Genomic DNA, 24308 nt, shown 5'->3' with positions numbered 1-24308 from the left:
TTATAAGTAAGACCATCAGAGGATACATGATCGAGTCCTCGCTTGTCGTGTTTGTTTTTTCTCTGTATGGAGTGCTTTGGCTTCACCAGCATGGACTCGCCACTCAACGCAAAGCAAGCTGACAGTACACATCCAGCCAGGCAGAAGAGTATTACCTGTGTCACCGGCACTGTGACCGGCACAACCTCACAATCTTGTAGCATGATGATATGGTAGCAGACCACAACTCAGGTTCTCAATAAGAAATACCGTTCAAAGTAGGAAATAGGAATGGGCAGAGACATAGATAAAACGAGGATTGGGAACTCAAGTAAAATGCGACATTGATCACAACACATTCAAACCTGTACAGCCAGCCATCATGTTCAATACAATGACAATTAACGTGATCGAAATTGGCGATACCGCAAAGCCCAGTAGAGCTATGCGATATGCAACATTACGAAGTCATTCTGACAGAGATTCACGCGGTCACGGAGGACGAGAAAAGCTCAATAGCACCAGCACACGCTAGCATGTCCCAAGTCCCTCTCTGCGGTACCCGAGTGGCAAGAGCCTGCTGGCTGTGCAGACACAAGTACACAGGTTTCACCGTCAGCAGTGTGTACGGTTATTCAGCCTGAGAAGAAGATACAACTAGGTGAGTACCACACTGTATCAGCACTGAGCTCAGCTAGCCGGGGCATGCCCTGAGTTTTGGAGCAATGTCTACCTGCACTCACGACATCAGGAGATTCAGAGATAGGCTAGTAGATGATGCTGTGACACTGATCAGCAGCAGATGTTGTGGATCATCGTGTGCATGTCACACCGAGCATGACGTATTGTATCTACACATCCGAACACAATCTACCTACTTGACCGCTGTCTAGCTGGTAGACCACTGTCGACGCATGCGGTGATCCTGGGCTGACCACCATGCCCACTTCGGACGTCGGCGTGCTCTTTTGTCGCTTTATGCCGCGCCGCTGTCTCTTGACCTCGATGTCGGGCAGCGTGTACTGGTTCAACGGCGCCGGCAGAGCTGGCTCGGCCGCGTGCGTCTTGATCGGCGTCAGTTTCATTCCTGCCGACGCGTACGGCTCGGCGAGCGCTCGCTGTGCCCGGCTCACGTCCGTAGGCGACTCTTCAGTAGCGCTCGGCTGCGTGCCAATGCTCAGCATCTTAAACTTGGTCTTAGCGTACGGCTCTGGCGGTGGGTTGACGATTTTGGAGATGTCGTAAGCTGTAAGCGACTCGTCCGTTTGATATGGCATGAGCTGCTCATGCAGGATATTAGGGGTGGCCACGATCGTCCGATCGTCGTTGATGAAGCTCTGCCGCTTGCTGCCCGGAGCACTGGGTGTGCGCGATCGGTCGTGTGTTCTCAGCTGTGGTGCTATGACGTCGGCCGTGTCGTACAGCGACGCTATGGACATCTTACGCTGGCCAAGGCGCCCACCGCTGCTGTCCGGCGAAGTGCGTGGGCCACTGGCTGCGTACGCGCTCAGCGGCACTCGCGACGAGCTTGAATCGTTGCCTGTGATGGAATATACGCACACACGGACAAGTGTGCATGCACACACATACACACGTGCAAACACACATGCACGTACACACACGCACACAGAAGACGACACATACACGTGTGGGTGGCTTTCATTCAATGCAGGGCAACACATCCACCTGCAGTAACTGGCCTGGACTTGTCCAGTCGAAGACCTTTACCCGTTACAGACAAATTCACACCTGCATCCGACATGAGGGGCCTACCAACCAGAGAGTATTAAAAAAGCATATTTTACTACTCCCTGCTACCAGCCACACACTGTACTGCAGTATGGGCAGAGTGGATTCAAAAGTCGTTATTTCTTGACTTCTGACATCACCACTTCCAAGCAACACGTCCATCACAAGATGGTCTCACTCGTTCAGTTGTGTTCAGTTTTGATCCTACTTGAGAATTATTTTCACTTACGGTTCAAGTGAACTTTCTTCTTCTCGCCGTCGTGATGCTCGTCGCCATGGTTACGACCACGTCGTATGATGTACACGATGACGAAGACGAGAACGACAAACGCCACGGTGGCCGGTATGAACACGTAGATAAGCAGCAGGGTGTTGTCGCTGGAATCGTCCTCCAACACTTCATCCGGATTGCCGTCTCCGTTGCTATTGGCAACCGGCTGTGCACGAGACGTCACTGCTTGTGTAGTCGACGTGGTGCTGGTTGGTTCTTGAGGCATTCCTGAAGAGCGAAGAAATATCAACAGCGCCAGACGTAAGAACTAAAACAACAACGAAACATGTGTGCCCCGCCCCCATGGGCATACAAAGAATGAGAAAAACTCAGAAAGCTCCGCGTTGTGATAGTGTCTGAACTTGAGATAGTCTTACCTTGACTCATACTAGTGCTGGGTTGTGACAGTGGAGAGCAGCCAGCTGATGTCAATGTATGATAACCACTGGCACAGCTGTCACATTGTCGACCGATCACGTTGAGCGCGCACACACACTGTCCCGTTGTCTGATTGCACGACTCGCGGCCCGATGAGCCATCTGCGTGACATGCGCATGGCCTGTGACGCAAATGCGCGCGCGCACACCCACACACATGTGCCCCCCCCCACACACACACGTGCATGCACCCGTACAAGCAAGGACCAGAAGACAGGTCGGATAAACATGTAGGCGGGAGCATGAATGAGCATGAACAAATAGACATACAGGCAGACACAGACGGACCGGCCAACAAACAAACGAATAACTACACGATATTGTTACGAGATTATGTATCAGTGTAGCACAAGAGGGTTGAGCTCATAGGCTTTCCAGAATCATACGCCATGTCATGGACGGCTTAGCCATACCTCAGTACGTACTATAAACTGCCTAACATTCGCGACATATTAATGCTCGCTATTTTTACGAGAAGAGTGCAACGCGAATATTAACCAGTATGAAATCAAACTTCAACTGTGGATGGATGTAGGTGGGTGGCCACAGTGCTCCGCGAACATTTGCCGCCGCAAACCCGTTGGTCCTAAGAAATCGCGAAAATTTAGTGACGCGAATAGTGGGTGGTTTACAGTGAGAAGGTACATTACACATGCGTACATAACCAAGAATGTGCAGTGTGAGTTGAAGATCTCCCAGCCCGCAACCGGTTTCTTTTATGACATCAGCTTTTCACGGGCATTCGGCTCACTAGCTAGCTGATGTCATAATGCGCAGCCAGAGATCAAACACGAAGAAAACTTGTACTACGGTGGTCACAGCAGAACAGCTGACGGTAGATCCATGTGCCCTGAACCTGAACCTGATCCATGTGCCCTGAACCTGATCCATGTACCCTGGCCCTGAACCTGATGATCTGACACCGTATCAGACAAGTAGTGCGGAAAGGCATACGCATTTGATAATACTTCTTTCTGAAAACGACACAGTAAAACTTCCACCACGAGTAAGTCCACCCCCGGCCCAAGATAGGAGTTACACACTGTTGATTATGTAGTCTTGGTAACATAGCACACCCTAGATCTTACCGGCAACCATCATCTTCAGATAAGCCATAGTGGCCAGCGATGCAAGTGTCACACTTTAACCCAGTGACTCCCACGCGACACTTGCATGCACCAGTGCGACCCTCGCACTCCTGATTTACGACGCCGACCCCGCAGTTGCACCTCACACACTGCCCGACGACGTCGCGATGATAGCCGCTAGAGCAGTTCTCGCAGCGCTGCCCTCGGTAACCAAGGCGACACGTGCACATGCCCATGGGAGAGCAGGCCAGACCGTCGGCACCTGCTGACGTACTGCAACCACACGCTGTGCAGGAACAAGAACATACAAACACACACACACTCTACCTGTTTAGACTCCCACCACAAAAAAGTACACAAGAACGATACAGAACAATATCAACACATCTACGGAAACGCTCTTCTTCGAATGTTGACAACGCACATTGTAATCCAGCAAACAAACGCCATATGTGAGGGCATTCAATTCTACGCATTGCTTTTTTGCGTTGCGATGTTGTGTAGCTAGTATTGCCTTGTTGCACCCTCACTTCCTCCATTCACCACCCCAAATACCGTCAACCCGGCATGTGTATATACCCGCACCTGTAGAAATATGTAGAGGGGACGGTTTCAAATAGGAACGGCTTGACAGCAAAATTGTGTAGACCCAAACCGATCATCAGCGCGGATTGTTCACTCGAAATATGTTTGTGGAAGGAAACTGGCATGTTGAAGTTTGCTCTGAGGCCAGAGTCGATCGAACTGAGCCACTCCTTTGTGTTGGCCAGTTGCCTCCAAGTTGCCCAATTTTTCGTGTCAAATCAGAGGTGGCTCCAAACCGGATACGTTTTAGAGTGCACGTCAAATTCACTCTGAGTTATGAAATTAGGTAATCGCTATTGCTCCACGACGGCCAGTACAGAGCAACAATAAGCCTTGTGTGTGCTTCCATTAGTTTTCATTGGTATACGGTGCTTTATTGGCGGGAGGCGAGCCGCTGTTTACCTGTGACAAGAAGTTGATTTTTCTAAAGACGTGGTATGGCACTTCTGGTCATCGCAGAGCCATGAAATTTTGACTCTGAGTAAAACACATCGTAGTCTCACTGTGACATATGTTTTCTAAGTTAATCGAAATACCAAGAGAGAAAGTGAATATTGAGCCCGTTCTGGTTTGCAACGTATTTCCTATTTGAAACCGTCTCCTCTACACTCCCGACAAATCAACAGTTGCACAGACCACCCACAGGAGCACACACATGTACCCTAACCCTCACCCACCCCCCTCACCTCCTCCCCCCTCCCCTCCCCCCCCCCCCACATGCACGCTAACCCTCACCCCCCCCCCCCACACACACACTCACATGCACGCTAACTCTCACCCCCCCCCCACACACACACACATGCACGCTAACCCTCATCCCCCCATACACACATGCACGCTAACCCTCACCTCTCCCCCCCCCCCCCCCCACACACACACACTCACATGCACGCTGACTCTCACCCCCCCCCCCCCCCCCCCACACACACACACACACATGCACGCTAACCCTCACCCCCCCCCCCCCCACACACACACACATGCACGCTAGCCCCCCCCCCCCCCACACACATGCTAACCCCCCCCCCCCCCCACACACACACACAAATACACCAACAGCAAAGGACATAACACCGCGCACTACTGCAATGCATGCAGTGACTCACCTTGGCATGTGAAGCCGCCGGGAAGCGTACGCTTGAAGAATCCCGGTGCACATTCCTGACAGTTGGGACCAGTGGTATTACCCAGGCACTCACAGGTGGACGCATCACTAGCACTACCGTCCATCAGACATCGGCGTGCATGCCCGTTGCACCAACAGGTACCGAAGACCTGAGCAGGATAGGACAATGGTATATACACACGTACATGCTGGCATTTGGATGGCGGTTTCCTGCACACCTAGCCGGCTATATGTTGTGCATCGGCCAACATTATACGCACATACATGACTCCCAGACCCGGTTCCAGTGCACACGACTGTGGGTCTGCGGGGGTTTCCCTCTGCAAACAATACACTGTGACAACAACGGTGACAGGTTAACAGCAGCAGCAGCGGCAGGGGCAACCCCAACAGAGCAACAACACTATCACCGCCACCACTCATAGCAGCAGCAGCAGCAGTAACAACAACCACAACAACTCAGCAATGATGTCACCAGTGCTACCAGTAGCAGCAACAAGTAATATTTCAAAGAGAAGTGAAGAGGAGCTAGGACAAAAGGGTGGAGAAAGGAAGACGGCTTCGTACATGTCATTGAAAACCACGCCATCCAGTTTGAGATAGTTGCTGGCTGATCAATCTACCTTGCTTTGAATCATGCACTTGTGGAGAATGAATATGTGGCCAACTTTCTTTGACGGTACGGGACATGAACGGGATAGAGCGCGAAATATGATAACGGCCCTACCACACACCCAGATATACACACTAAAGCGGTGGGGACCGTGGTTAGTGTCAGATGCTGCTAAAGTAATGTCTTTTGCATATCTTTGGAAATAAATCAACTTTGAAACTAGTCGGAAAATGAGCCAATGTAATCATGGAGAAATAAAGGAAGGATCAAATGTTACGAGTTATGACCTACTGTCCACCAAGTAACTAGATTGTATTTGATCTAGTCATTTTGGTGGACAGTATGTCATGACTCGCAACATTCGGTCCTTCCTTTACTAGTATTTCCCCATAAAACTGATCAAATAATTATGTATTCTTTCCTCTGCTATCTTAAACCCTACTCTATTTTTCTTTTTTCTTCTTTTAATCTTTTCCTTTTTCCATATATTTGTGTGCCTGTAGTCGATTTCATGTAATAAGGCAACACTGCCTGTTTGTTCTTCGACATTAAATAAACCAATCCAATCCAATCCAATTCAAACTAGCCGTGCACCGATGATTACCTGTAGCTGATCTGCGCGGTAGTAGAGCAGCTTAGGGAGATCACTCCGATCCCCAATAACACTAAACATGTCATCAATCTTCAGGAACTGAATGCGAACCCTGTTGACGAACGGACCGCCGGGAATGTCCAGTTGAGTTTGGACGTTTCTGGTGTTCCCTGTGCAACACAGCAATGGGCAAAGGAGAAAGGAGAACGGATAGTTAAAGCCGGATGTACTGGAACATTTGTTTGGGTTTTGCAACTAGCGCCACTGCCAGGTTTTGCGATGTGTGTCACGGCTGTTTTTCTTTGTCTGTGTGGAGAATTGTGTGTCTGTCACCAAGGTATCATCTTTGATCATTCTTCTGACTCTTATCTTGTGCGTGGTAGCTTACAACGCAACGGTCTCAATAACGCTTCATTCAGAAGTTTGCATTTTGATAACTTGCAACAATAATATGTCGAAATGTGTGTTTGTGAAAAGTAGGACCTCGCACACTCTTGTCACTGTCTAGAACAACTTCGCATGCACAGGTCTCTCAGTCTCTGTCTGGGATTCACTCACATGTTGTGTTGCTTTCAGCGAAGTGCATGAGCAGGCAGTTATGAGTATTCATCACTTCAGAAGTACAATCAACCACAATACTGTACAACTACAAATTTTCGTTTGGAATTAACTTTCGCTACATTCGTTAGGGGTCACGAAATAACTACAGTTTGTACCAAACTAAAAAAAATTCTGAACGTTCGGGGTGACAGACCTCGACCAAAAACGAAATTTAGTACGTAACGAACCTGCTGGTAGAGTGATGTAACGAAAGATTTCGTAAACGAAAATTTGTACTTGTGCAGTAGCAGGTAGTAATGCTTCCCTGGTTGTATCAGGACTGAAGTAACAGTTGCCATGCAAAGTCATGGTGAATGGCACATCTCAACACCGGGAAGCACTACAGGGACACTAGTACTAGTACTAGGTACCTGTAATTGCCACTAATGGATATGTGCAGTGACTCTGACCATAACACTTCCATTACTGAGTTCTTTCCAAGGACTGCTTCAGACAAAGCACTTGACTTCATCCCTTCTTTCCACATGTTACCAGGTAACACAGGTTTCACCAGCATAAACCACTTCAAACCACTTCACAACCTCATCCCTAACACACGTTCACAACAAGCAAACATGGACCAGGACACACTGAATAGCTGTGGCATACCACCAAAGCTAGTACAGTGTGTGTACGTGTGTGTGTGTGTGTACGTATGTGTGTGTGTGTACGTGTGTGTGTGTCTCTCTCTCTCTCACCCGCCTGTGTGTGCAAAGCTCTACTGCCACAATGTAGCTATTGCTTCTACTAAGAAGAGATAAGTGTCGCACAGAGAAGCAGACTTAACCCCCCCCCCCCCCCCAGCTGAGAGTGCAGCTACATGTAGGCTGTACAACGTCTATCCAGAGCTGCAACAACAGAGTTTTACATCACATGATTACGAGTCACCAGGTAATGCTGTCAAACAGTGCAAAGTGACCATCACTGCATCAGAGCCTGAGTCACGTGCAACCAAGACTAACGTTTTCATAGCTGGTAGCACTACACACTACACACTACATAGCCATAGGTCGATGATAGGGTCCAAATAACTTGAAGTGTACATGTTTGTCATGTGATGTGAACTGTAAAATTAGTTCTGACTCAGGGACTCAGGGAAGCATGTGACTGGCTACAAACACGTGTGCCTGTCACTCCTGTAGTACCAGTGGTGCCACTGCCCTCTGGTGTTGCTCAGACATCACAAACTAGATTTCAACATGCTGGCCACTTAGTACAGTGAAACCTGGCTATTCTACCCAGTTAAGTCCAATCCAGGTGGCATGCTGCGGTTGGTCTACTGTCAGCATAACCACCAGTGAAGCCAACCTGGCAATTAGTAACCATGATCCCCGAATTTTCAAACAAGTCTAGCCCCCAAGTCATCATGGTCATGATCCAGAGCTGTTTGAGTTCTTGCACTGCATTCAGCTAGTGTGGGGTAAGATTCACCATGATGCAGCTGGACTGCGTCAATCTACAGTTACAGTTGATAATTAAGTTGATATACAAGTTTAGTATCAAGATAATGAGGCTATAATTCTTTTCTCTTTTCTGTCACAGTTAGTCTGCCCTCGCGGTATGGAGCACTCAGTTCTCAGTTTGCAAGTACAGTCGACCTACCCTTATAACGATAACCTCTATAACGATATTACCCTTATAACGATATTTTTCTGCCAAACCAAATCACTCCATTGATTTTTGTATACAATGCCCTACCCTTATAACAATATCGCCATAACGATATTACCCCTATAACGATATAAAATGGGCTGATCAATCAACATTTTCCATTTTGTAACGCTATCTAGCAGGGAAGATGTAGAGCCCACTATCCAGGTAGGGCAAGCTTCACTTGATAAGTCGCTGGGACATGACGAGGGGCACCAGTGGGCACCTTGCTGTGTACATAATGTGCATGTATGTCAGTTTTTTATGCTATGAAGAGTGTAAAAAATGAACAAAATCCATGCATTATGACATATGTGTATGAAATGAACCAGTTACCCCTATAACAATATTACCCTTATAACAATATTTCTTGGTCTGACGCAAATATCGTTATAAGGGTAGGTCGACTGTAGTTTGTGCAACGTATGGACACTACTCTCAGTAAAGTAGTGGTCTGTACTGCACGAGTATGAGGGGGGGGGGGGGGGGGTGATTCCCCAGGAACATGATCTGATCCAGCTAGTACTGGTATGATGCAAATCTATCTACACAGGAGTTAGGTGCCCCCCCCCCCCCCCCCTCCCCACACACACCCCCTGCACAACCGTGATACTCAGGTCTAGTAGTGCTAACCAACACTGAAGATAGAGACCATCCCAAAGAGGGCAATTTCACCAAGCATGGCTGCACTGTGGTGCATGATGGCTAATCAGTTGTAGTTGCCACAGACTGCTGGTTATCTTAGCACCTAACTTGCTGTTACTCCTGCAAGTCACTTGCTCAGTGCCATCCAATCCCACAGCAACACATGTGCATACTCATGGACATGCATATTATTGCATGGTGAAAAGACGTGATGGTGGCTGTGTGGATGTAACTGGCTGGGAGTCGTTGACCCAGTCGTTCCTGTCCACTACTGTACTGACCGACTGTCCGTGTAGTTAATAGCTACATGTATATGCTGTATATGCGTGTACGTGTGTGGTGTATAGTTTTATCGGCCACCCCCTGGAAGCTCTGGAGCGTATCTCACTAAATCTGTGCACGCTCACACCCGGCACTGAAACTCACAAACATGTTACCAGGAGCAGGCATGGTCCTCGGTGCATGTGTGTATTGTGTTACATCAAGTATCACATGTACCGTGTGTACGTGTGGTGTGTAACTTCTAGTTTCTGCCGGTGGCTCTCGGCCGGTGGCCATTGAGGTTTGGAGTGGCACAGCAGTGGTCACAGCTAGTAGCATACAAGGAATGCTTGAATGCTTGAGCCCACAGTGAGCACAAGACCCAGCCAAGGGCAGAGCTGGGATCCATGATCCATACCCAGACTGGTCTAAAATACACATGGCCCCCACACGCTGGTACTAACACATGGTAACCCAACTACTAGAATCTCAGTGTGCACGTGGCAACCACAGCAATTCAGGCCCACACTGCATCACACAAGACCAAGAAGCCACCCCACACAAAACGTCTGGGGTTCAACAGCTCAGAGTCGATTGCCTTCAACAAAATTAATAATTTACACGTCATGTTTGTGACATGCGTGATTCCTGACAGTTACAGCCGCTCTTTAGAAACATCCTGCACACTGAGGAAGTGCGGAGTGTCCAGGCAGGGACCCACTGTAAACACTACAGGCAGTGGCTTGCATATGCCAGCTCTGTTGCTGTGCCTCCCCACAGTGTCACTCCAAGAAGGTGTTTTCACGCTTTGTTCTCACTGAGTGGGCCCATGCCCAGTTTACAAACCATGGGCCATGGTTTGGAAACTGGGCATTTGTATTAAATTTGTATTTATGGATTCTCCACAGGCCTTAGCCTAAATCGAGGGAGTCTCCGTGCATTGTCGGAGAAGCGACAAGATTATTGTGATGTGGTACACACACAAACATACACACGGAATACCGTAAGGTAACGTTCGTTCCATGTAAAGTCAGTTTCTTTTTTACAAGTCTCCCCGGGCTGAAATGACCGTGTATGACTAGGTAGTAGGTACAAAGTACACGCAGTACACGCTGTAGATCTACATGATCACAACGGAATTACTCACCAGAACAACAATCCCACAAACACACGAACGCCCACTGTTTCTCCTTACCTAACAGTTGCGTGAGCTCCGTCTCCGCAAAGATGCCGACTGACGCTGCTTCGGCGTTGTACGCTCCACAGCGCGCTTTCTCTTGCGGGTTCGGCAGGCTCTCGCACTCACTTGCCGACTGGGTGAATCGGAAACGCGTCGTCCATGTACTGCCACCATCTCCAGATGTCTGGACGAGAAACTTGTCGGGCAGCAGCGTCAAACTGATTCGGATGGTGAAGAGAATATAGCGCGACGGTAATGCCAGCTCCACGTTCACCGTGCTGTCCGCAGTCATTTGAATTTCGGACTGCCAACTTCCCGGCGCTGCGGCCAGGTGCTGAACGTCGAATTGGCCATCGGTCGCAGGCTCGCACTTCACCTCCCCACCTTCCAACTCACAGTTTGGTTCGCCATCTTTAAAGCTGCTCCCGGCGGACAAGAGAGCCGAGGGCAGACTACTCGTTAGGTCGAAACTCGACGGCGAGCAGAACTCAGTACCTTGTCCACCCTCAGCAAGCACACACTCTGCTAGCGTCTCCATTCTTCCAAACGATAATGACAGCATTAGCAGTGCGGGAAGCGCAAGGAGAGGTGTCCAACTCCTGCCGCGCCGCACCGTGTGACAAACCGAACGTTGTAAACACGTGGGCCGGAGGAGCGGAGGTTGCTGCTCTTTCGTTCGCGATTGACAAGAATGTGACGACAGCAGCCGTAACACATGGTGCGGCTGTTCTTCCGTCAACTGAACACACATACTACTGACACACTAGCCGCCAAGTCCGCGATTCACACCAAACCACAGTGCAGTGGTACTGACTGCACTAGAGGAAACGTTCTCGTCGACGTCTACGACCACCATGCACCACCGCTTGTCAAATAAATTTTGTTTTCGGGACGGCAGATCTACCCTGGCGCTGCACTGTCTTTGACACGAAATGGTTGCAAAATTTCTGTTGCTCTCTACTTTGAAGCGCCAGTATTATTCTTCGCAGTATCGTCTCGTGCTGCTCTACTGTGGTCCGTCTCTAAATAGCTCCGTGAGTTGTCCCTCCCGCAACACTTTCAGCCAGGATCGATATCGCCAGGAAGCGGCTCCCTCTTTGGTATGGGGCGCTGGAAATGTCTTTTCGCGGCCACAATGATCAGGTTTCCCCTGGCTAGCTGCAGCATGCAACAGGAACAAGATTATAATCCAGTCAGTTAGAAATTCACCACGCTATTGAATGATGCATGAGCGAACACCGGTTGCCCGATCAGCAGATAGAATGTCACACCTAATCACTGCCTCGTGCTCACTGGCTGGGAAGACAGACGTAGACCATGGTAGACCGTGGTGGGCCCAATCCAGATCTTTGCTTTTCGGCTTGCGCTAGCAGTTGTGGTGTTGTCGATGCTCGCTGACCTAGGTAGGCGGCAATAGCGTATTGGTACTCGCTAGAGACATGCCCAACTGGATCGTATCAGAAGGAAAACTCTGGCCAGCTCTGGTGCAGCTTGCACGCTTTTTGGAGCAGCGTGGCAGCCCGCTGCAATATGTTCGACACAATTTTGATTGAGCAAGATGATAATGAAGATTTCGCCAAGACGATGCACCTGCGGATAAGTCAGAGTTAGTTGAGAACAGTGGCGTGCTAGTGAGTCGCACTCATGGCAGCACTTGGCTGCTAAGTGCTCCTGGAGAGGCTGTTGTCACTGGGACGGAGTTTGGTTTTCCCTGGTAGAGCCTACATTTCGTGCAAGGTTCGTTTTCCATCGACTTCTGCGCAGACCAGACAAGTAGACTCGGTTGTGCTTTGCCCATAGCACTTGGTGCCGTCCTCGCACTTGGGATCCACTTGCGACTGGCGGAAATCGTCAGAAGGCCAAGTCACGACACAGTCACGACTGTCGCAGTGTCGGCAGCACTGTCCAATTATTTTACATCAAGCATGGTATGGAGCATGAGCAGCACCAGGCTGGTTATTAGTTATTACTAATAATATTATTATTAGATTAGATCCCTCACTGACCTTGTTGAACTCTAGGTTGTGGTCTGGTGTGGAGCTTTGATTATTTCTAAAAGACATTATTATGTAAACATAGTCTACATGACTGTACATTATGTACCTACCACATGCCAGGAAAGTGTACTCAATATCAAAAAGTAACTTTAAAAAAATCTGAAAGGCCAGACATACCACGTCGTGTAGATCTACATGATTGTAGCTATTGTAGGTATAGTCTCATCTCCAACTCCTACACTACAGGTACGTACAGTGTACTGTCCCCGGGGAAAATTGCGGAAAAAATCGCAAAAAACGCGGGGAAAAACGCGGCATAATATGGCATAATTTGCGGTGAATTTGCGGTAAATATGCGGTGAATAATATTGATGTGCGGCAATTTTCAGTGAGTATGTAGTGAAATCAATCAGTTACAAGTCTCTGGTGTAAGCACTCGTCATATTTGAGTAAAAAGCCGCCACGATGAGACGTTGCTGACCGAACAGTGCACTGTGTGTACGTGTAGTGCAACAAAAAAGTTCAAAAAACGCGGGAAAATCGCGGAAAACGCGGTCTTTAAAAAACGCGGAAAAAAACGCGGAATCGCAATTTCCCCCCCCCCCGGGGACAGAGTGTAGTCTTATTCCTACAGGTACAGTAGTACTGTAGTCTTATTGTTCACATCACTCAATATCCCAAGTACTTCTTATCCAAACACAACTATTGCTTCCATATGAACTGTACGGATCAATACACCCCTGCTCCGTACTAAGCAACAGTACAATACACCCCTGCTCCGTACTACTAAGCAACAGTATGAACTATGATAGTACTTGTAAGTTTTTAAACTGGAGTAAAGGCCTCATTTACGGGCAAGATAAAGTCTATGGATGTGAAAAAATAGAAATACCATGAAAAGAAAAAGTAGTATTTCAGTACGATACATTGGAAAACTTCAAGTGAGTTCTACTGCAACCGTATTGGACCTGAAACTGTTAGTGTTAGTGGTACCTGCTTGAAGTAGGTTGGAGTATAGTTTTGTAACCTTTGTCTCATACAGAAGGTGTAATTCTTCAGTACAACTTACATGTACAAGTACAAGTCAAGAAATCTCACAGTCATACGTCATTGTATACAGTGTGAGCGTCATACATTGTATATAATGTGCGCGTTGAGTAGATCTACAATGTACATGATTGTACAGTCATGGTATTACATGTATATAACCCAATACTAGTTCAAAACTAGTATTACTATTAGATAAACCTTGTTGTAGTTCACACATATTGTTAGATTGACAGCATGAAACAAGGTGGAGGACGCTGTGTTCAGAAACAGTGACCTTACTACAACCTTCGTTCCACGGTTGGCAGAGCCCCAGTCCAAATGGTCCTAATGGACCCGGGGCTCTGCCAACCCTGGAAGGCTGTAGTAACGGGTCACTGTTTCGGAACACAGTGTCCTCCACCTTGTTTCATGCTGTCAATCTAACAATATATTTGTACATGTACATGTATGCGTCAGAACTTGCAGAGGTACATTACATGTTTCGTGGAGCCTGTACAGGCAGAAAATTTCGTGGGTCAATAACTTTGTCTAACTCCAAAGAAGGGGAGTTCGTGCGGTTGAAAATTTCGTCCATGGATCACAAGAGTGTATTGAAAACTTGAAAAGCTGGGCAAATCGACATTAGTCCGGCATTTAGTTTAGTGCAAAAGCTCCTTGGACGAAATTAAATAATTCCAGACGAATATTTCTGCTTATACAGTAATAATTCACCCGTTTTAGTTAACTTAAAACTGTTCAGGCTGTCGTTAGTCTCCTGGCAGAGCCAGAGAACACAAGTAAGTTCCAGCTAACCGCTTAGCAGACATTGGTCATGACGAATCCATGCACAACACGACCTGGTCAATTAAAATTTACATGTACATTACCAAGCCAGGACCGTGCCATCCAGCGGCTTGACAGGACATACAATACATACGGTATTGATAAACGAAAATTAATAATAATGTTACTCGACCTCATGAAATGATGCCGTTAGTTGTGAATTCAGGCATATTCCTGTGGAAACGGGCAGTACATATTCAATATAGGTCAGACAAACAAGTTCATTGTGACAGTTTGAAAGCTCCTTGTGACACTCAATTCCAAGACCAACAGTTCCTTGATCATAAATCAATGAATCATCCATTCAACCATGTGTAGGATTATCTCTTTGAACGCAAAGTACATGTAATTAGTTAGCAGTAGATTGTAGTTGCACTGGGCAGGACTAACGGTATTTAAAGCTCTGTGTACGAAAAAGATTGTCTTTGTGGAAGGGGATTTCCCCAAAGATCCTAGCCTGGGGGTTACAGTCAACGTTACTTTGCGTATAACGACACTCGGCCGGGTATCAGAAAAGTGTCCTTATAATATTCGCGAAATGTCGTTATACCCGAAGCCTCATTGTATGCATACAGGTAGAATGGACTTTGCTCCGGGCATGGAAATTCTGTCGTTATTCGCGAATTGTCGTTATATCCACAGTCGTTATTAGCAAAGTTGACTGTACTTTGAGAGACCATTTCAAAACAGAGCACCGACCGTAGGCGTAGGCTCGAGTCCAGAATCATCTCTGATTCACTCCAACCAGATCTGGACATCCTGGAGCCTGCAAAGACAGCTTTTATTCCATGACTTCACGTTCATTCCCCTCCTGCTAATCTCTTTCTTGTAATCCCCAGTCGTTCCCCACTCACCTTTCTTGAAACGTTCCGCACAGCTGATACAAGACGACTTCTGTCGGAATATTGGCGTTGCAGCTACATGTAAGACGCTGCAAACACCAGCGCTACACTACAGCCCTGGGCTGTAGTGTAGCGCTGGTGTTTGACCTTCGTGGTGGCAAATGTGAGCTCAATATGTTCCTCTTGCGACGAGCTTTCCAGGAAGCTCAAGATTGTCAAAAGGAGACCAAAGTTATGACCCGGAGAATTATGGAATTTGAGGTGAGTCGAGATCAAATTCAGTCTGTGTACAAGTACATTTTTTCCGTACATAAGGGGTTAAAAAACCAGCGGCAGGTCTCCTGCATCTGCTTCTTTGACCTCTCCAAGGCCGTTGACACCGTGTGGCACAAGGGCCTCATCGCCAAACTTCGTGTTTAAAGGGGAAGTTAAGGCAAAAATTAAAATTTCACCAGTTGTAGTCTTCGGGGTGCTGAGTCGAATGGTCTTGGTCCGAGGAAGCTGAGACGCTCCCTTCCTACTTGAATCCCAATCGAACTCGCGCACTTCCACCGAAACTGGGTGACTGCGCCCTACTAGATGGGGATTTGTATGCAAAATGTCACTAAAAGCGCTATTTCGTTCTTATAAAAGCACGGATGACCGCGATTGGCCCATATGTTGTAGTCTTTTGGACGCTCAGTCGACTGGTTTTGGTCCGAAAAGGCTGCGATGCAGCGTTCCTCCTTTATTCCCAATCGAACATGGTTGAACAAGCGGTCACGTGCTCCTGGGTGCCCAAATCACCTGGTCACCACGCCAGCAGGCGAGAACTTTCACACCAAGGTTCAACTCGAGTGACAGGATTGCACCCAAAAAAGGTCAAACAGGCTAGTAAGTAAGTTGTACCCTGCAGGCACGGTGACCAGGTGACTGGCGTACGCAGGAGCACGTGACCGCTTGTTCAACCATGTTCGATTGGGAATAAAGGAGGAACGCTGCATCGCAGCCTTTTCGGACCAAAACCAATCGACTCAGCGTCCAAAAGACTACAACATATGGGCCAATCGCGGTCATCCATGCTTTTATAAGAACGAAATGGCGCTTTTAGTGACATTTTGCATACAAATCCCCATCTAGTAGGGCGCAGTCACCCAGTTTCGGTGGAAGTGCGCGAGTTCGATTGGGATTCAAGTAGGAAGGGAGCGTCTCAGCTTCCTCGCACCACGACCATTCGACTCAGCACCCCGAAGACTACAACTGGTGAAATTTTAATTTTTGCCTTAACTTCCCCTTTAAGTTGTCTCCGGCTCCCTACTCTATTATTATTATTATTATTAGACACAATCTCATAGCATGTGACAAGCATAGCTAATGCAGGGACAGAATCCCCTGAGACAAGGGCGTTGAGCCAGCCACGGCAATAGTAAGCTAGGAAAACAAAGCAAATATGAATTAGAGCAGAAAATGAATGGAAAATTACAAAGAAAAAAAAAAACGATTAACGGAAGTGAGCACTATCAAAATTCGTGCATCACCCAGGTATTCGAGAATGTTCTTCGATGATAATTATTGCGTCTAGTTCAGTTGTGATAGTAGATCTTTAAACTGACCAATAGAAGAACAAGTTTTCAGACCGTATGGTAATGATAACCAATGAGAGTAGCCGGAAAACAAAGGGGACTTTAGATACTGGGCTGACTTAACAAGAGGCAGGATGAGCGCGTTACGGGTTGAGCTTGTCGAAAACCAATTGTACTTCATCATGTGTGAAGGGGTTTTATGAAGAAATATTTTATGAACCAGTGTACAGAGATGGTGCTTATGACGAACGGAGAGAGGAGAAGTGTGTGCAAGTCGATAAAGGGCATCCGAAGGAAAACATCGATCCTTGTTGTAAAGAATTTTAAGTATAAATCTATGGTGGACTTCTAATTGGTTCAGAGTTGTGTCAGAAAGGCCACACCAAGCGGTATCGCAATAGTCGAATATAGGGAGAATATAGCACTGATAAAATAATAGTTTACACTGGATGGGCAAATGAGTGCAATGTGGTTGTAGTACCCCTAATGCTGAACTGGTTCGCTTGCATACACAGTTGACATGTGCAGCCCAAGAGAGTTTGCAGTCAAACATCACACCTAGATGTTTGTGCTGAGTAACAACACGGATAGGCATAGTCGAGTCAGGGAAGTATAATGGTTGATCAGGAGGGGATGAAGAAATATACATGGCTTCTGTCTTGTCTAAATTGGGCTGGAGTTTCCACGTTTGCATCCACATGACAGTGCTGTTGATGCGATGCTGCATGGTAAGGAGTAATTGTGCAGGGGAGGAATCAGAACAGATAAGGCCAGTGTCATCCGCATACAAACTAACATCGGGGACAACTGAAGGTAGGTCATTAACGTAAAGCAAGAATAACAAAGGACCCAGAATGGAACCTTGGGGCACTCCAGACGTTACAGGGAGGGGATCAGACAAGAAATAAGACAAGCGAACAGCCTGAGAACGAGCAGACAGATACGAGGATATCCAACGCAAGGCAGCATCCTCCACCCGGAAGGTGACCTCCAACTTGGCAAGTAAGCCACGATGCCAAACAGTGTCGAATGCCTTAGCCAAGTCGAAAAACACCATTCCCACATGCTCCCCACAGTTCCTCTTTGTCGCTATGTCTTGGACAAGTCGAGTCACCTGGTATTGAGTTGAGTCACCACGGCAGAATCCCGACTGAGCTGGTGAGAGAGCCGGAGCGATGTGCAGGTAGAGGGAATCGAATACAATACGCTCACAAAGTTTGGAAACTGTGCGCAGCAGAGAGATGGGGCGGTAGTTTGCCGGGCAAGCACGGGAGCCTTTAATCTTGTAAAGCGGTGTCACGATGGCGGATTTCCAATCCTGTGGGAATGTACCAGTTCGAAATGACATATTAAAAATAATGGCGAGAGGATAGGCTATTGATGGTGCAAGAGACTGCAGCACTTCATTCGGGATCCCATCTGAGCCGGGAGACTTTCCACATTTCAGGCGCTTCAGATATTTCCGAACTTGAATTGAAACGTAGTGACAGTGATTGTACGGAACGGAACAGATATGAAAGGCGACTGGGACAAAGGGGGAATGCGCCACGAAGGATCATCAGGTAGCCCAAATGAGGTGAACTGAGTGTTCAGAACATCAGCTATGCTCTTGGGGGACGTGGCGACCGTACCGTCGGATGCTATCATCGTTTGGGGCATGACACGGCCGGAAGTGTGCCGCTGTGCTCGCACAAACTGAAAGAGTGTAGGTCGATTCGGTGACGTTAGTGATGCTTGGATGGAGCGTATATATTGACGATGTGCTTGCCGAGACAGGTGCTTTACAGCATTCCTTTGTCGGTTATAAGCTGCATGATTTACTGCTGTCGGATATTTTTTGTACACACTGTATAGATCACGCTTGCGTTTTACAGCAGACCTGAGCTCAGCAGTAACCCATGGTGGAGATTGCATGCGGGGTCGTGGAGATGTCACAGTGTGGGTGGCTCCGAATGAGGTGAGGTGACGACGGAAGGCGGACTGGAGCTCACAATCAAAGTGATGAAGTGCGTCATTAACATCAGTGTACGAGTTCAGAGAGGACCAGTTGTAGCCAGCTAAATCAGCGTTGATTAATTGCCAAAGGTGCGAAGGTACTTGTTTGAAGCGATACAGTGAAGAGGGAGGACCAGTGGAAGAGTTGGGGAAGTAGTTCGAAATAGGGGCGTAACATAAAGTGCAAACAATCTGTATATGGTCAGACATACCCAAGGGAGGTGCTTGATCAATTGAGCGCACGAGGCGTGGTCGGTTGGTGATCACCAAGTCCAGACACGAAACAGAGCCATTAGGCGAGGAATGAGTGGGGAAGTCAACCATCTGGTGGAGCCCAAGAGCAGAAAATACTGTGCTAAGGAGATCACCAGCCTTCGAGGTAGAATCGGTGGGACACCAGCTTGAGTTGTGGGCGTTGAAATCGCCAGTCACTAACAGATCATAAGAATCTAAACAGACTGACTGTAATGCCTCAACAAACATGTCACAAAAGTACGACAATTGCATTGTGCTCTGTGAGGGTGGTCGATACATGCAGCATAGTAAGATGGGATTCTGAGATTGAGTAGAGGGGGAGCCAAGTTCAAGCCACACAGACTCGCAGCCAGGGCGTTGAAGGTCGGCACGAGGGGAGACGTACGGAAAGGAGTCCGAACGGACAAGTACGGCAACACCCCCATACCCACGGCTACAATGCGCTGACCGATTGTCTTCCGGAGGTCGATCTCTGCGGACGCAAATATAGCCTGACAGTGAGAGCGGGTTCGAGGGACAGAGCCACGTCTCTGTTAGGCAGATTATGTCAGGCTTAGCACATTCGGCAATAACGCAGAGCTCAGACAACTTGTTGACAACAGAGCGACAATTCAGAGATACTAGGGTTAAATCACGCTGGGATTTAGGGAAAAAAGGGAACGCTGATGAATTTAGCGCTGGACATGCAATGTGTGCGGGTCGGCCAGAGGAGGGCTGAGCGGGGTAGAGCCGGTGGGCTAGTTTCGATCGTGGGGTGAATACAGGGGCGTTGGGATTTAGTCGTTGTTGCTGCATCGTTGTGTATGTTGGTTTGTTAGCATGACAGTTCAGGATTGATCATCACTGCCTCGCCGCGAAGTAGAAGACGACTTGTTACCTTGGGCATCAGCAAAGCGCCACTTTCGCACTGTGTGCTGGATGGTGGCCGGCCAGAATTTGGAGTCGAGAACTTTGTCCTCGTCCGATGCTGCCACGGTTACGCGAGCATGGCAAGTACCCAGGTACGTGTTTTCTGAAATCGAACAGTTCAGTACGTCAACTTGGCGGGCCTTGCACCACGCTGTTATTGACTCTGCCCTGCAACCCGGACTGACATTTCCAACGTACAGAACAAGCTTCTTTGTACGTTCAGGCCCTGTTAGCACACGCGGGTCGGCTGCCCGGGGCTGAGGTTTCACGTAGCGTGACGTAACCCTACGGCGTGTGACTTCCGACCACTCTGCACCTGCAGCACTCGACCCTGGGTTGGATTGCTCAGGTGGGTGTGCTCTGGTGCCATGCATTGACAAAACAGGCTGCGACAAATGGCTGGAGGTGGTGTGAGCGGGGGTCATATGGTGAGTACTAGAACCCGTACTACCCTGTGTGTACTGCATAGGACCAGAGGAAATATGGGTGCGTGCACGTGGGGGATTCAAGTCTCCTACGGCGGTGCTGTACAACTTCCCGCCGGACATTGCCAAATTTTGCTGTGCTTCCTGTACGAGAGGGTGTACACAGATTTCCGGTTGTTGGAGCCCCTGAACTTCCCGCCTGAGTTGTTGCACTTCTAATTCCAGACTCAGGATTTTGTCGGCTCTATCCTGTCTCAAGGAGACAATTTCCAGTGACATGCAGCTAATTGAGTCAGTAAGGCTTACAATTGCAAGTTGGAGCTCCGATGTGGGTAGCGAACTCTGCGCCAACACGCCCACTCCACGCTTCCTCAGCTCGCTCACAAGATCCGGCCGGGAGAGGCTCGAGGCTTTATCCACAGACATTTGCTCGCCGATCTTGATGAGCTCCTCATAGCCAACCAAAGCCAGGTCCATGCCTTCGTTTGTCGCCATTGGTACTGTTGGTCTCTTCTATTAGTTCTAAGCAATAATGGGGAGGGGTAGTTCTGTAGAGAGACGCACCTCGAGGCTAATCCTCGGAGCACAAAAATGGCAAACCGCACCCTACTTTACTCGCCCGGATAACTAGTCATCTCTTCGACCGAAGTCAGTGAAAATCAGTTCCATTCACAGAGAATGGAACTTTATCTGATCCCGAGTCTGTGACGTCCGGAGTTCCCCTGGGCTCATTATTTCTTTATCAGTTGCGGATGATACCACAGTCCTTGCTTCCTCCCCATTTCACGCCACCCTGTACCACAAAGTTCAGACCTGCAAAAACGGCATTAGCCGGGGTGAACACTTGGTACCTCAAGCCCAATGCGGCCAAAACCGAGCTCCTCCTTTTTACCCCTCCCACGGATCCAGTGCCCATCTTCCACTTTCCCAACGATCCCGGTTAACCTATCTCTGTAGCGCCCGTCATAAACACCTTGGCATTGTCATAGATCGCGCCCTCTCCTGGTCATACCATGCTGACCATGTGTCCTCCCGAGTATGTCGATCTGTGGGTATAATGACAAGTCACTTCTCCCATTTGCCCCAAAATTTCCGCATTAATCTTTATAAATCATACATTCTTTCCCTTTTCACGTATGGCCGCAGTTTCCGGCTTCGTCCACTATTAACAAAACCCAAATTGAGAAATTTGAAGTTCTTCATCGCCGCATACTGAGCATAATAGTTCGTACAGATCGTTACGTCTCAAATCTAGACTTGTATGCTGCTGCATCCACTACCACCGTTTGTAGCATTACCTTGATGCCCAGGGGCGTACATAGGGCGGTTCCCGGGATGCCCGGGAACCAGTAAAAAAACTTCGATATGGGTACAGAGAAGTTTTTGATCCAGGCCCAGCGCTCGCAGTGCAAGTGCACTAGCGCTATAGCAGCGCAAGTGCATGCAATGCGAGTCCGCCTGACGGTCCGAGGACGGTGACTGTAGCCCAGGTGTGAAAGTCGTAACAGCGTACTGAACTGGGTTCAACTAGGTACATCGCCGGATTCCTCGATCTCAGTCAGAGTCAAATTTTCCTTTGCAGTTTGTTTTGACAAAGTTGGTCGTGTTTCGGACGATGCTTTCGCTTTGTGGAAAAGAAAAATGAAGCGTCGACATCCAGAGGGCCGGAGCTCTATTCAGAGCTATTTTGAGCAGCAGGCCGAAAGCATGTAGCCAGTGCTAGTGGCGAAGGTCACGCGATAGATGCGAATGCAGACGCAGCACCTGACTTGCAAGCGAAGTCTGCATGCAACGAGCAGCGTTGAGGAAGAAATCGTCGGCGAAGCTGTAGAGCGACCGTTGTTGGAAGCTGCTGGATCATCCAAAACTAACTTCAATGACATGGGAGTGTGTTGGAAGGGATATTCTGAACGTCGACGTCCACAGTGGAATCCAGTCCCCCGAAATTTGCCGGACACGGAAAAGATCTCCGTCATCGATAATCATTGTGCGCCACCGAAGGCGAAGGATTTCATTTCCTGTGCGTGTCCAGACGGATGGGAAACAGCGCCACTTTCAACTATCCTTGCTATTAGAGGAGTTACCCTGGGTAGTCTTTTGACCGGCGTGCAATGGTGGCTTCTGCTTGCCGAGTGTGATGTTTGCTCCAGATGATTCGAAACCTGTAGGCAGCTTTCAAAACTGCATGCAATCGTCATGCTGAACAAAACATCCATAAAACGTAAAATCAAAAGTGCGTAGCAATGACATCGTCCAGCAGCTTGTGGATGTTAATTTCACCCAGTCTGAGGAGAAGATGCAGAAACTCCGGCCGTGGGATACGAAAAATAGCACTTCAATTGAATTTGTGTGGAATTTTGGTTCATCAGGTGGCATGGGAACCACTCCTGGAGGCGAGCGGCGTACGCCCCTGCTGCCTCTAAGTGCACCCTGGCATATTCCATTTTTCTTGACCAGCACGCCGCACCCTGCTCATTTACAGTCGCTTGGTTAGTCCGGTGGCACCACCCGAAGCTGCTTTCGTCTCCCCTAGGTAGGTCTAGTACCTATTCGCAAATTCCCCTTTCTTTTCCTCCTGCTCCACGTGGCTCCAACTGCCCCTAGTGTTAGACAAGCTCCAGATATGCCCAAATTCCGTACCCTCGTCAGACAGCACTTCAGTATCTCCCAGTAAAACTAAATCACAGTCACCACTTCCGCTGCATAGCTCGCTGGGCATCCCTTTGCATTGTAACTTGCTAATCCCTTCCCCTTCTGTGTACGTGCTTTTCATTTCCTTTTTTCTCTTCTTCCGTGGTTGGTCTCACCTCTCCTCATTTCAATTGGCTGTCTCGACATGCCACGAGGTGCAGAAATAAATGTATAAAATAATTTATACCGGAGGGTGTACCCAGTGTGCTGACAGTGCTAGTGCTCAACACCGCGGAGGCAGAGAACAGAACAACAAGGACAATCAAGACTTGTTTGCTGCGACTTGAAGTTTCATGCTCTCGCAATCATCATGTAACATGAAGATTGGTTGCCGACCATGCCAGTATATATGCCAGATGGTATGAAAACCTGTGAGAATGTGGGGGCTAGCGGTGTTATCTTAGGCAGGAGGCTGTGTGCAGAGTGTGTGGTTGTTGAAGGCAGGGGCTAGCAGTGCAATGTTACGCAGAATGTGTGGCTGGTGTGGGAAGGAGGTGGTGAGCAATGTGTGTGGATGTTGTAGGCAGAAGGCTATAGTCTAGAGCTAGCAGTGCGATGTTAGCGCAGAGTACATGTATATGGCTGGTGTGGGCAGAGTGCTATGAGCAAGGTGTGTGAACGTGAATGCATGGTGTGGGCAGGAGGCTGTGGGGACGTATTTAGATGACACCGTGGTATTTTAGGAGATACTTGTTCTGCTTGTTGAGGCTGGTTGGTGACCCTAGCGTGTTCAGGATGTGGAACTTTTCTCTGGTACAGAGGGAACACCGCTTTGTGATGTTGGAGTATGCCCCTGCCTTCAACAACCACACACTCTGCACACAGCCTCCTGCCTAAGATAACACCGCTAGCCCCCACATTCTCACAGGTTTTCATACCACCTTCTCCTGGCATACCTGGCATACATATACATGTACATGTACTCAGTACTGTCTCTGTCCAGCGCTTGACCTGTACCATGTGTAAGGCTGTACTAGCTTGTCT

At 48.3% G+C, this 24308-nt stretch overlaps 1 protein-coding gene across 1 annotated transcript; it reads right to left on the bottom strand.

The window, feature by feature from the left end:
• Positions 1-151: 151 nt before the first annotated feature.
• Positions 152-12108, bottom strand: LOC135818541 (laminin subunit gamma-1-like). Its single transcript, XM_065331937.1, has 7 exons — positions 10792-12108; positions 6453-6610; positions 5216-5384; positions 3525-3810; positions 2377-2558; positions 1958-2227; positions 152-1519 (listed from the first exon to the last, which is right to left on the bottom strand). Exons 1-7 carry the CDS (start codon positions 11525-11527, stop codon positions 831-833), a joined length of 2490 nt encoding a protein of 829 aa, XP_065188009.1. The 5' UTR covers positions 11528-12108; the 3' UTR covers positions 152-830.
• Positions 12109-24308: the final 12200 nt, after the last annotated feature.

The sequence above is a fragment of the Sycon ciliatum genome, chromosome 5 (assembly GCF_964019385.1).
Source record: "Sycon ciliatum chromosome 5, ocSycCili1.1, whole genome shotgun sequence".
Lineage (NCBI taxonomy): Eukaryota > Metazoa > Porifera > Calcarea > Leucosolenida > Sycettidae > Sycon > Sycon ciliatum.
The sequence above is the reverse complement of the archived record's forward strand: the minus strand, read 5'-3'. Positions and strand labels throughout refer to the sequence as shown.

What these genes read in the sequence shown, in the direction of transcription:
- LOC135818541 (XM_065331937.1), bottom strand. Translation starts at nt 11,527, where the DNA reads ATGTGTGTTCAGTTGACGGAAGAACAGCCGCACCATGTGTTACGGCTG. An exon ending in CGGCGGCTTCACATGCCAAG is followed by an intron (nt 3,811 to 5,215) that starts GTGAGTCACTGC and finishes GTTCCTGCACAG; the next exon opens with CGTGTGGTTGCAGTACGTCA. An exon ending in CAGCACTAGTATGAGTCAAG is followed by an intron (nt 2,228 to 2,376) that starts GTAAGACTATCT and finishes TTCGCTCTTCAG; the next exon opens with GAATGCCTCAAGAACCAACC.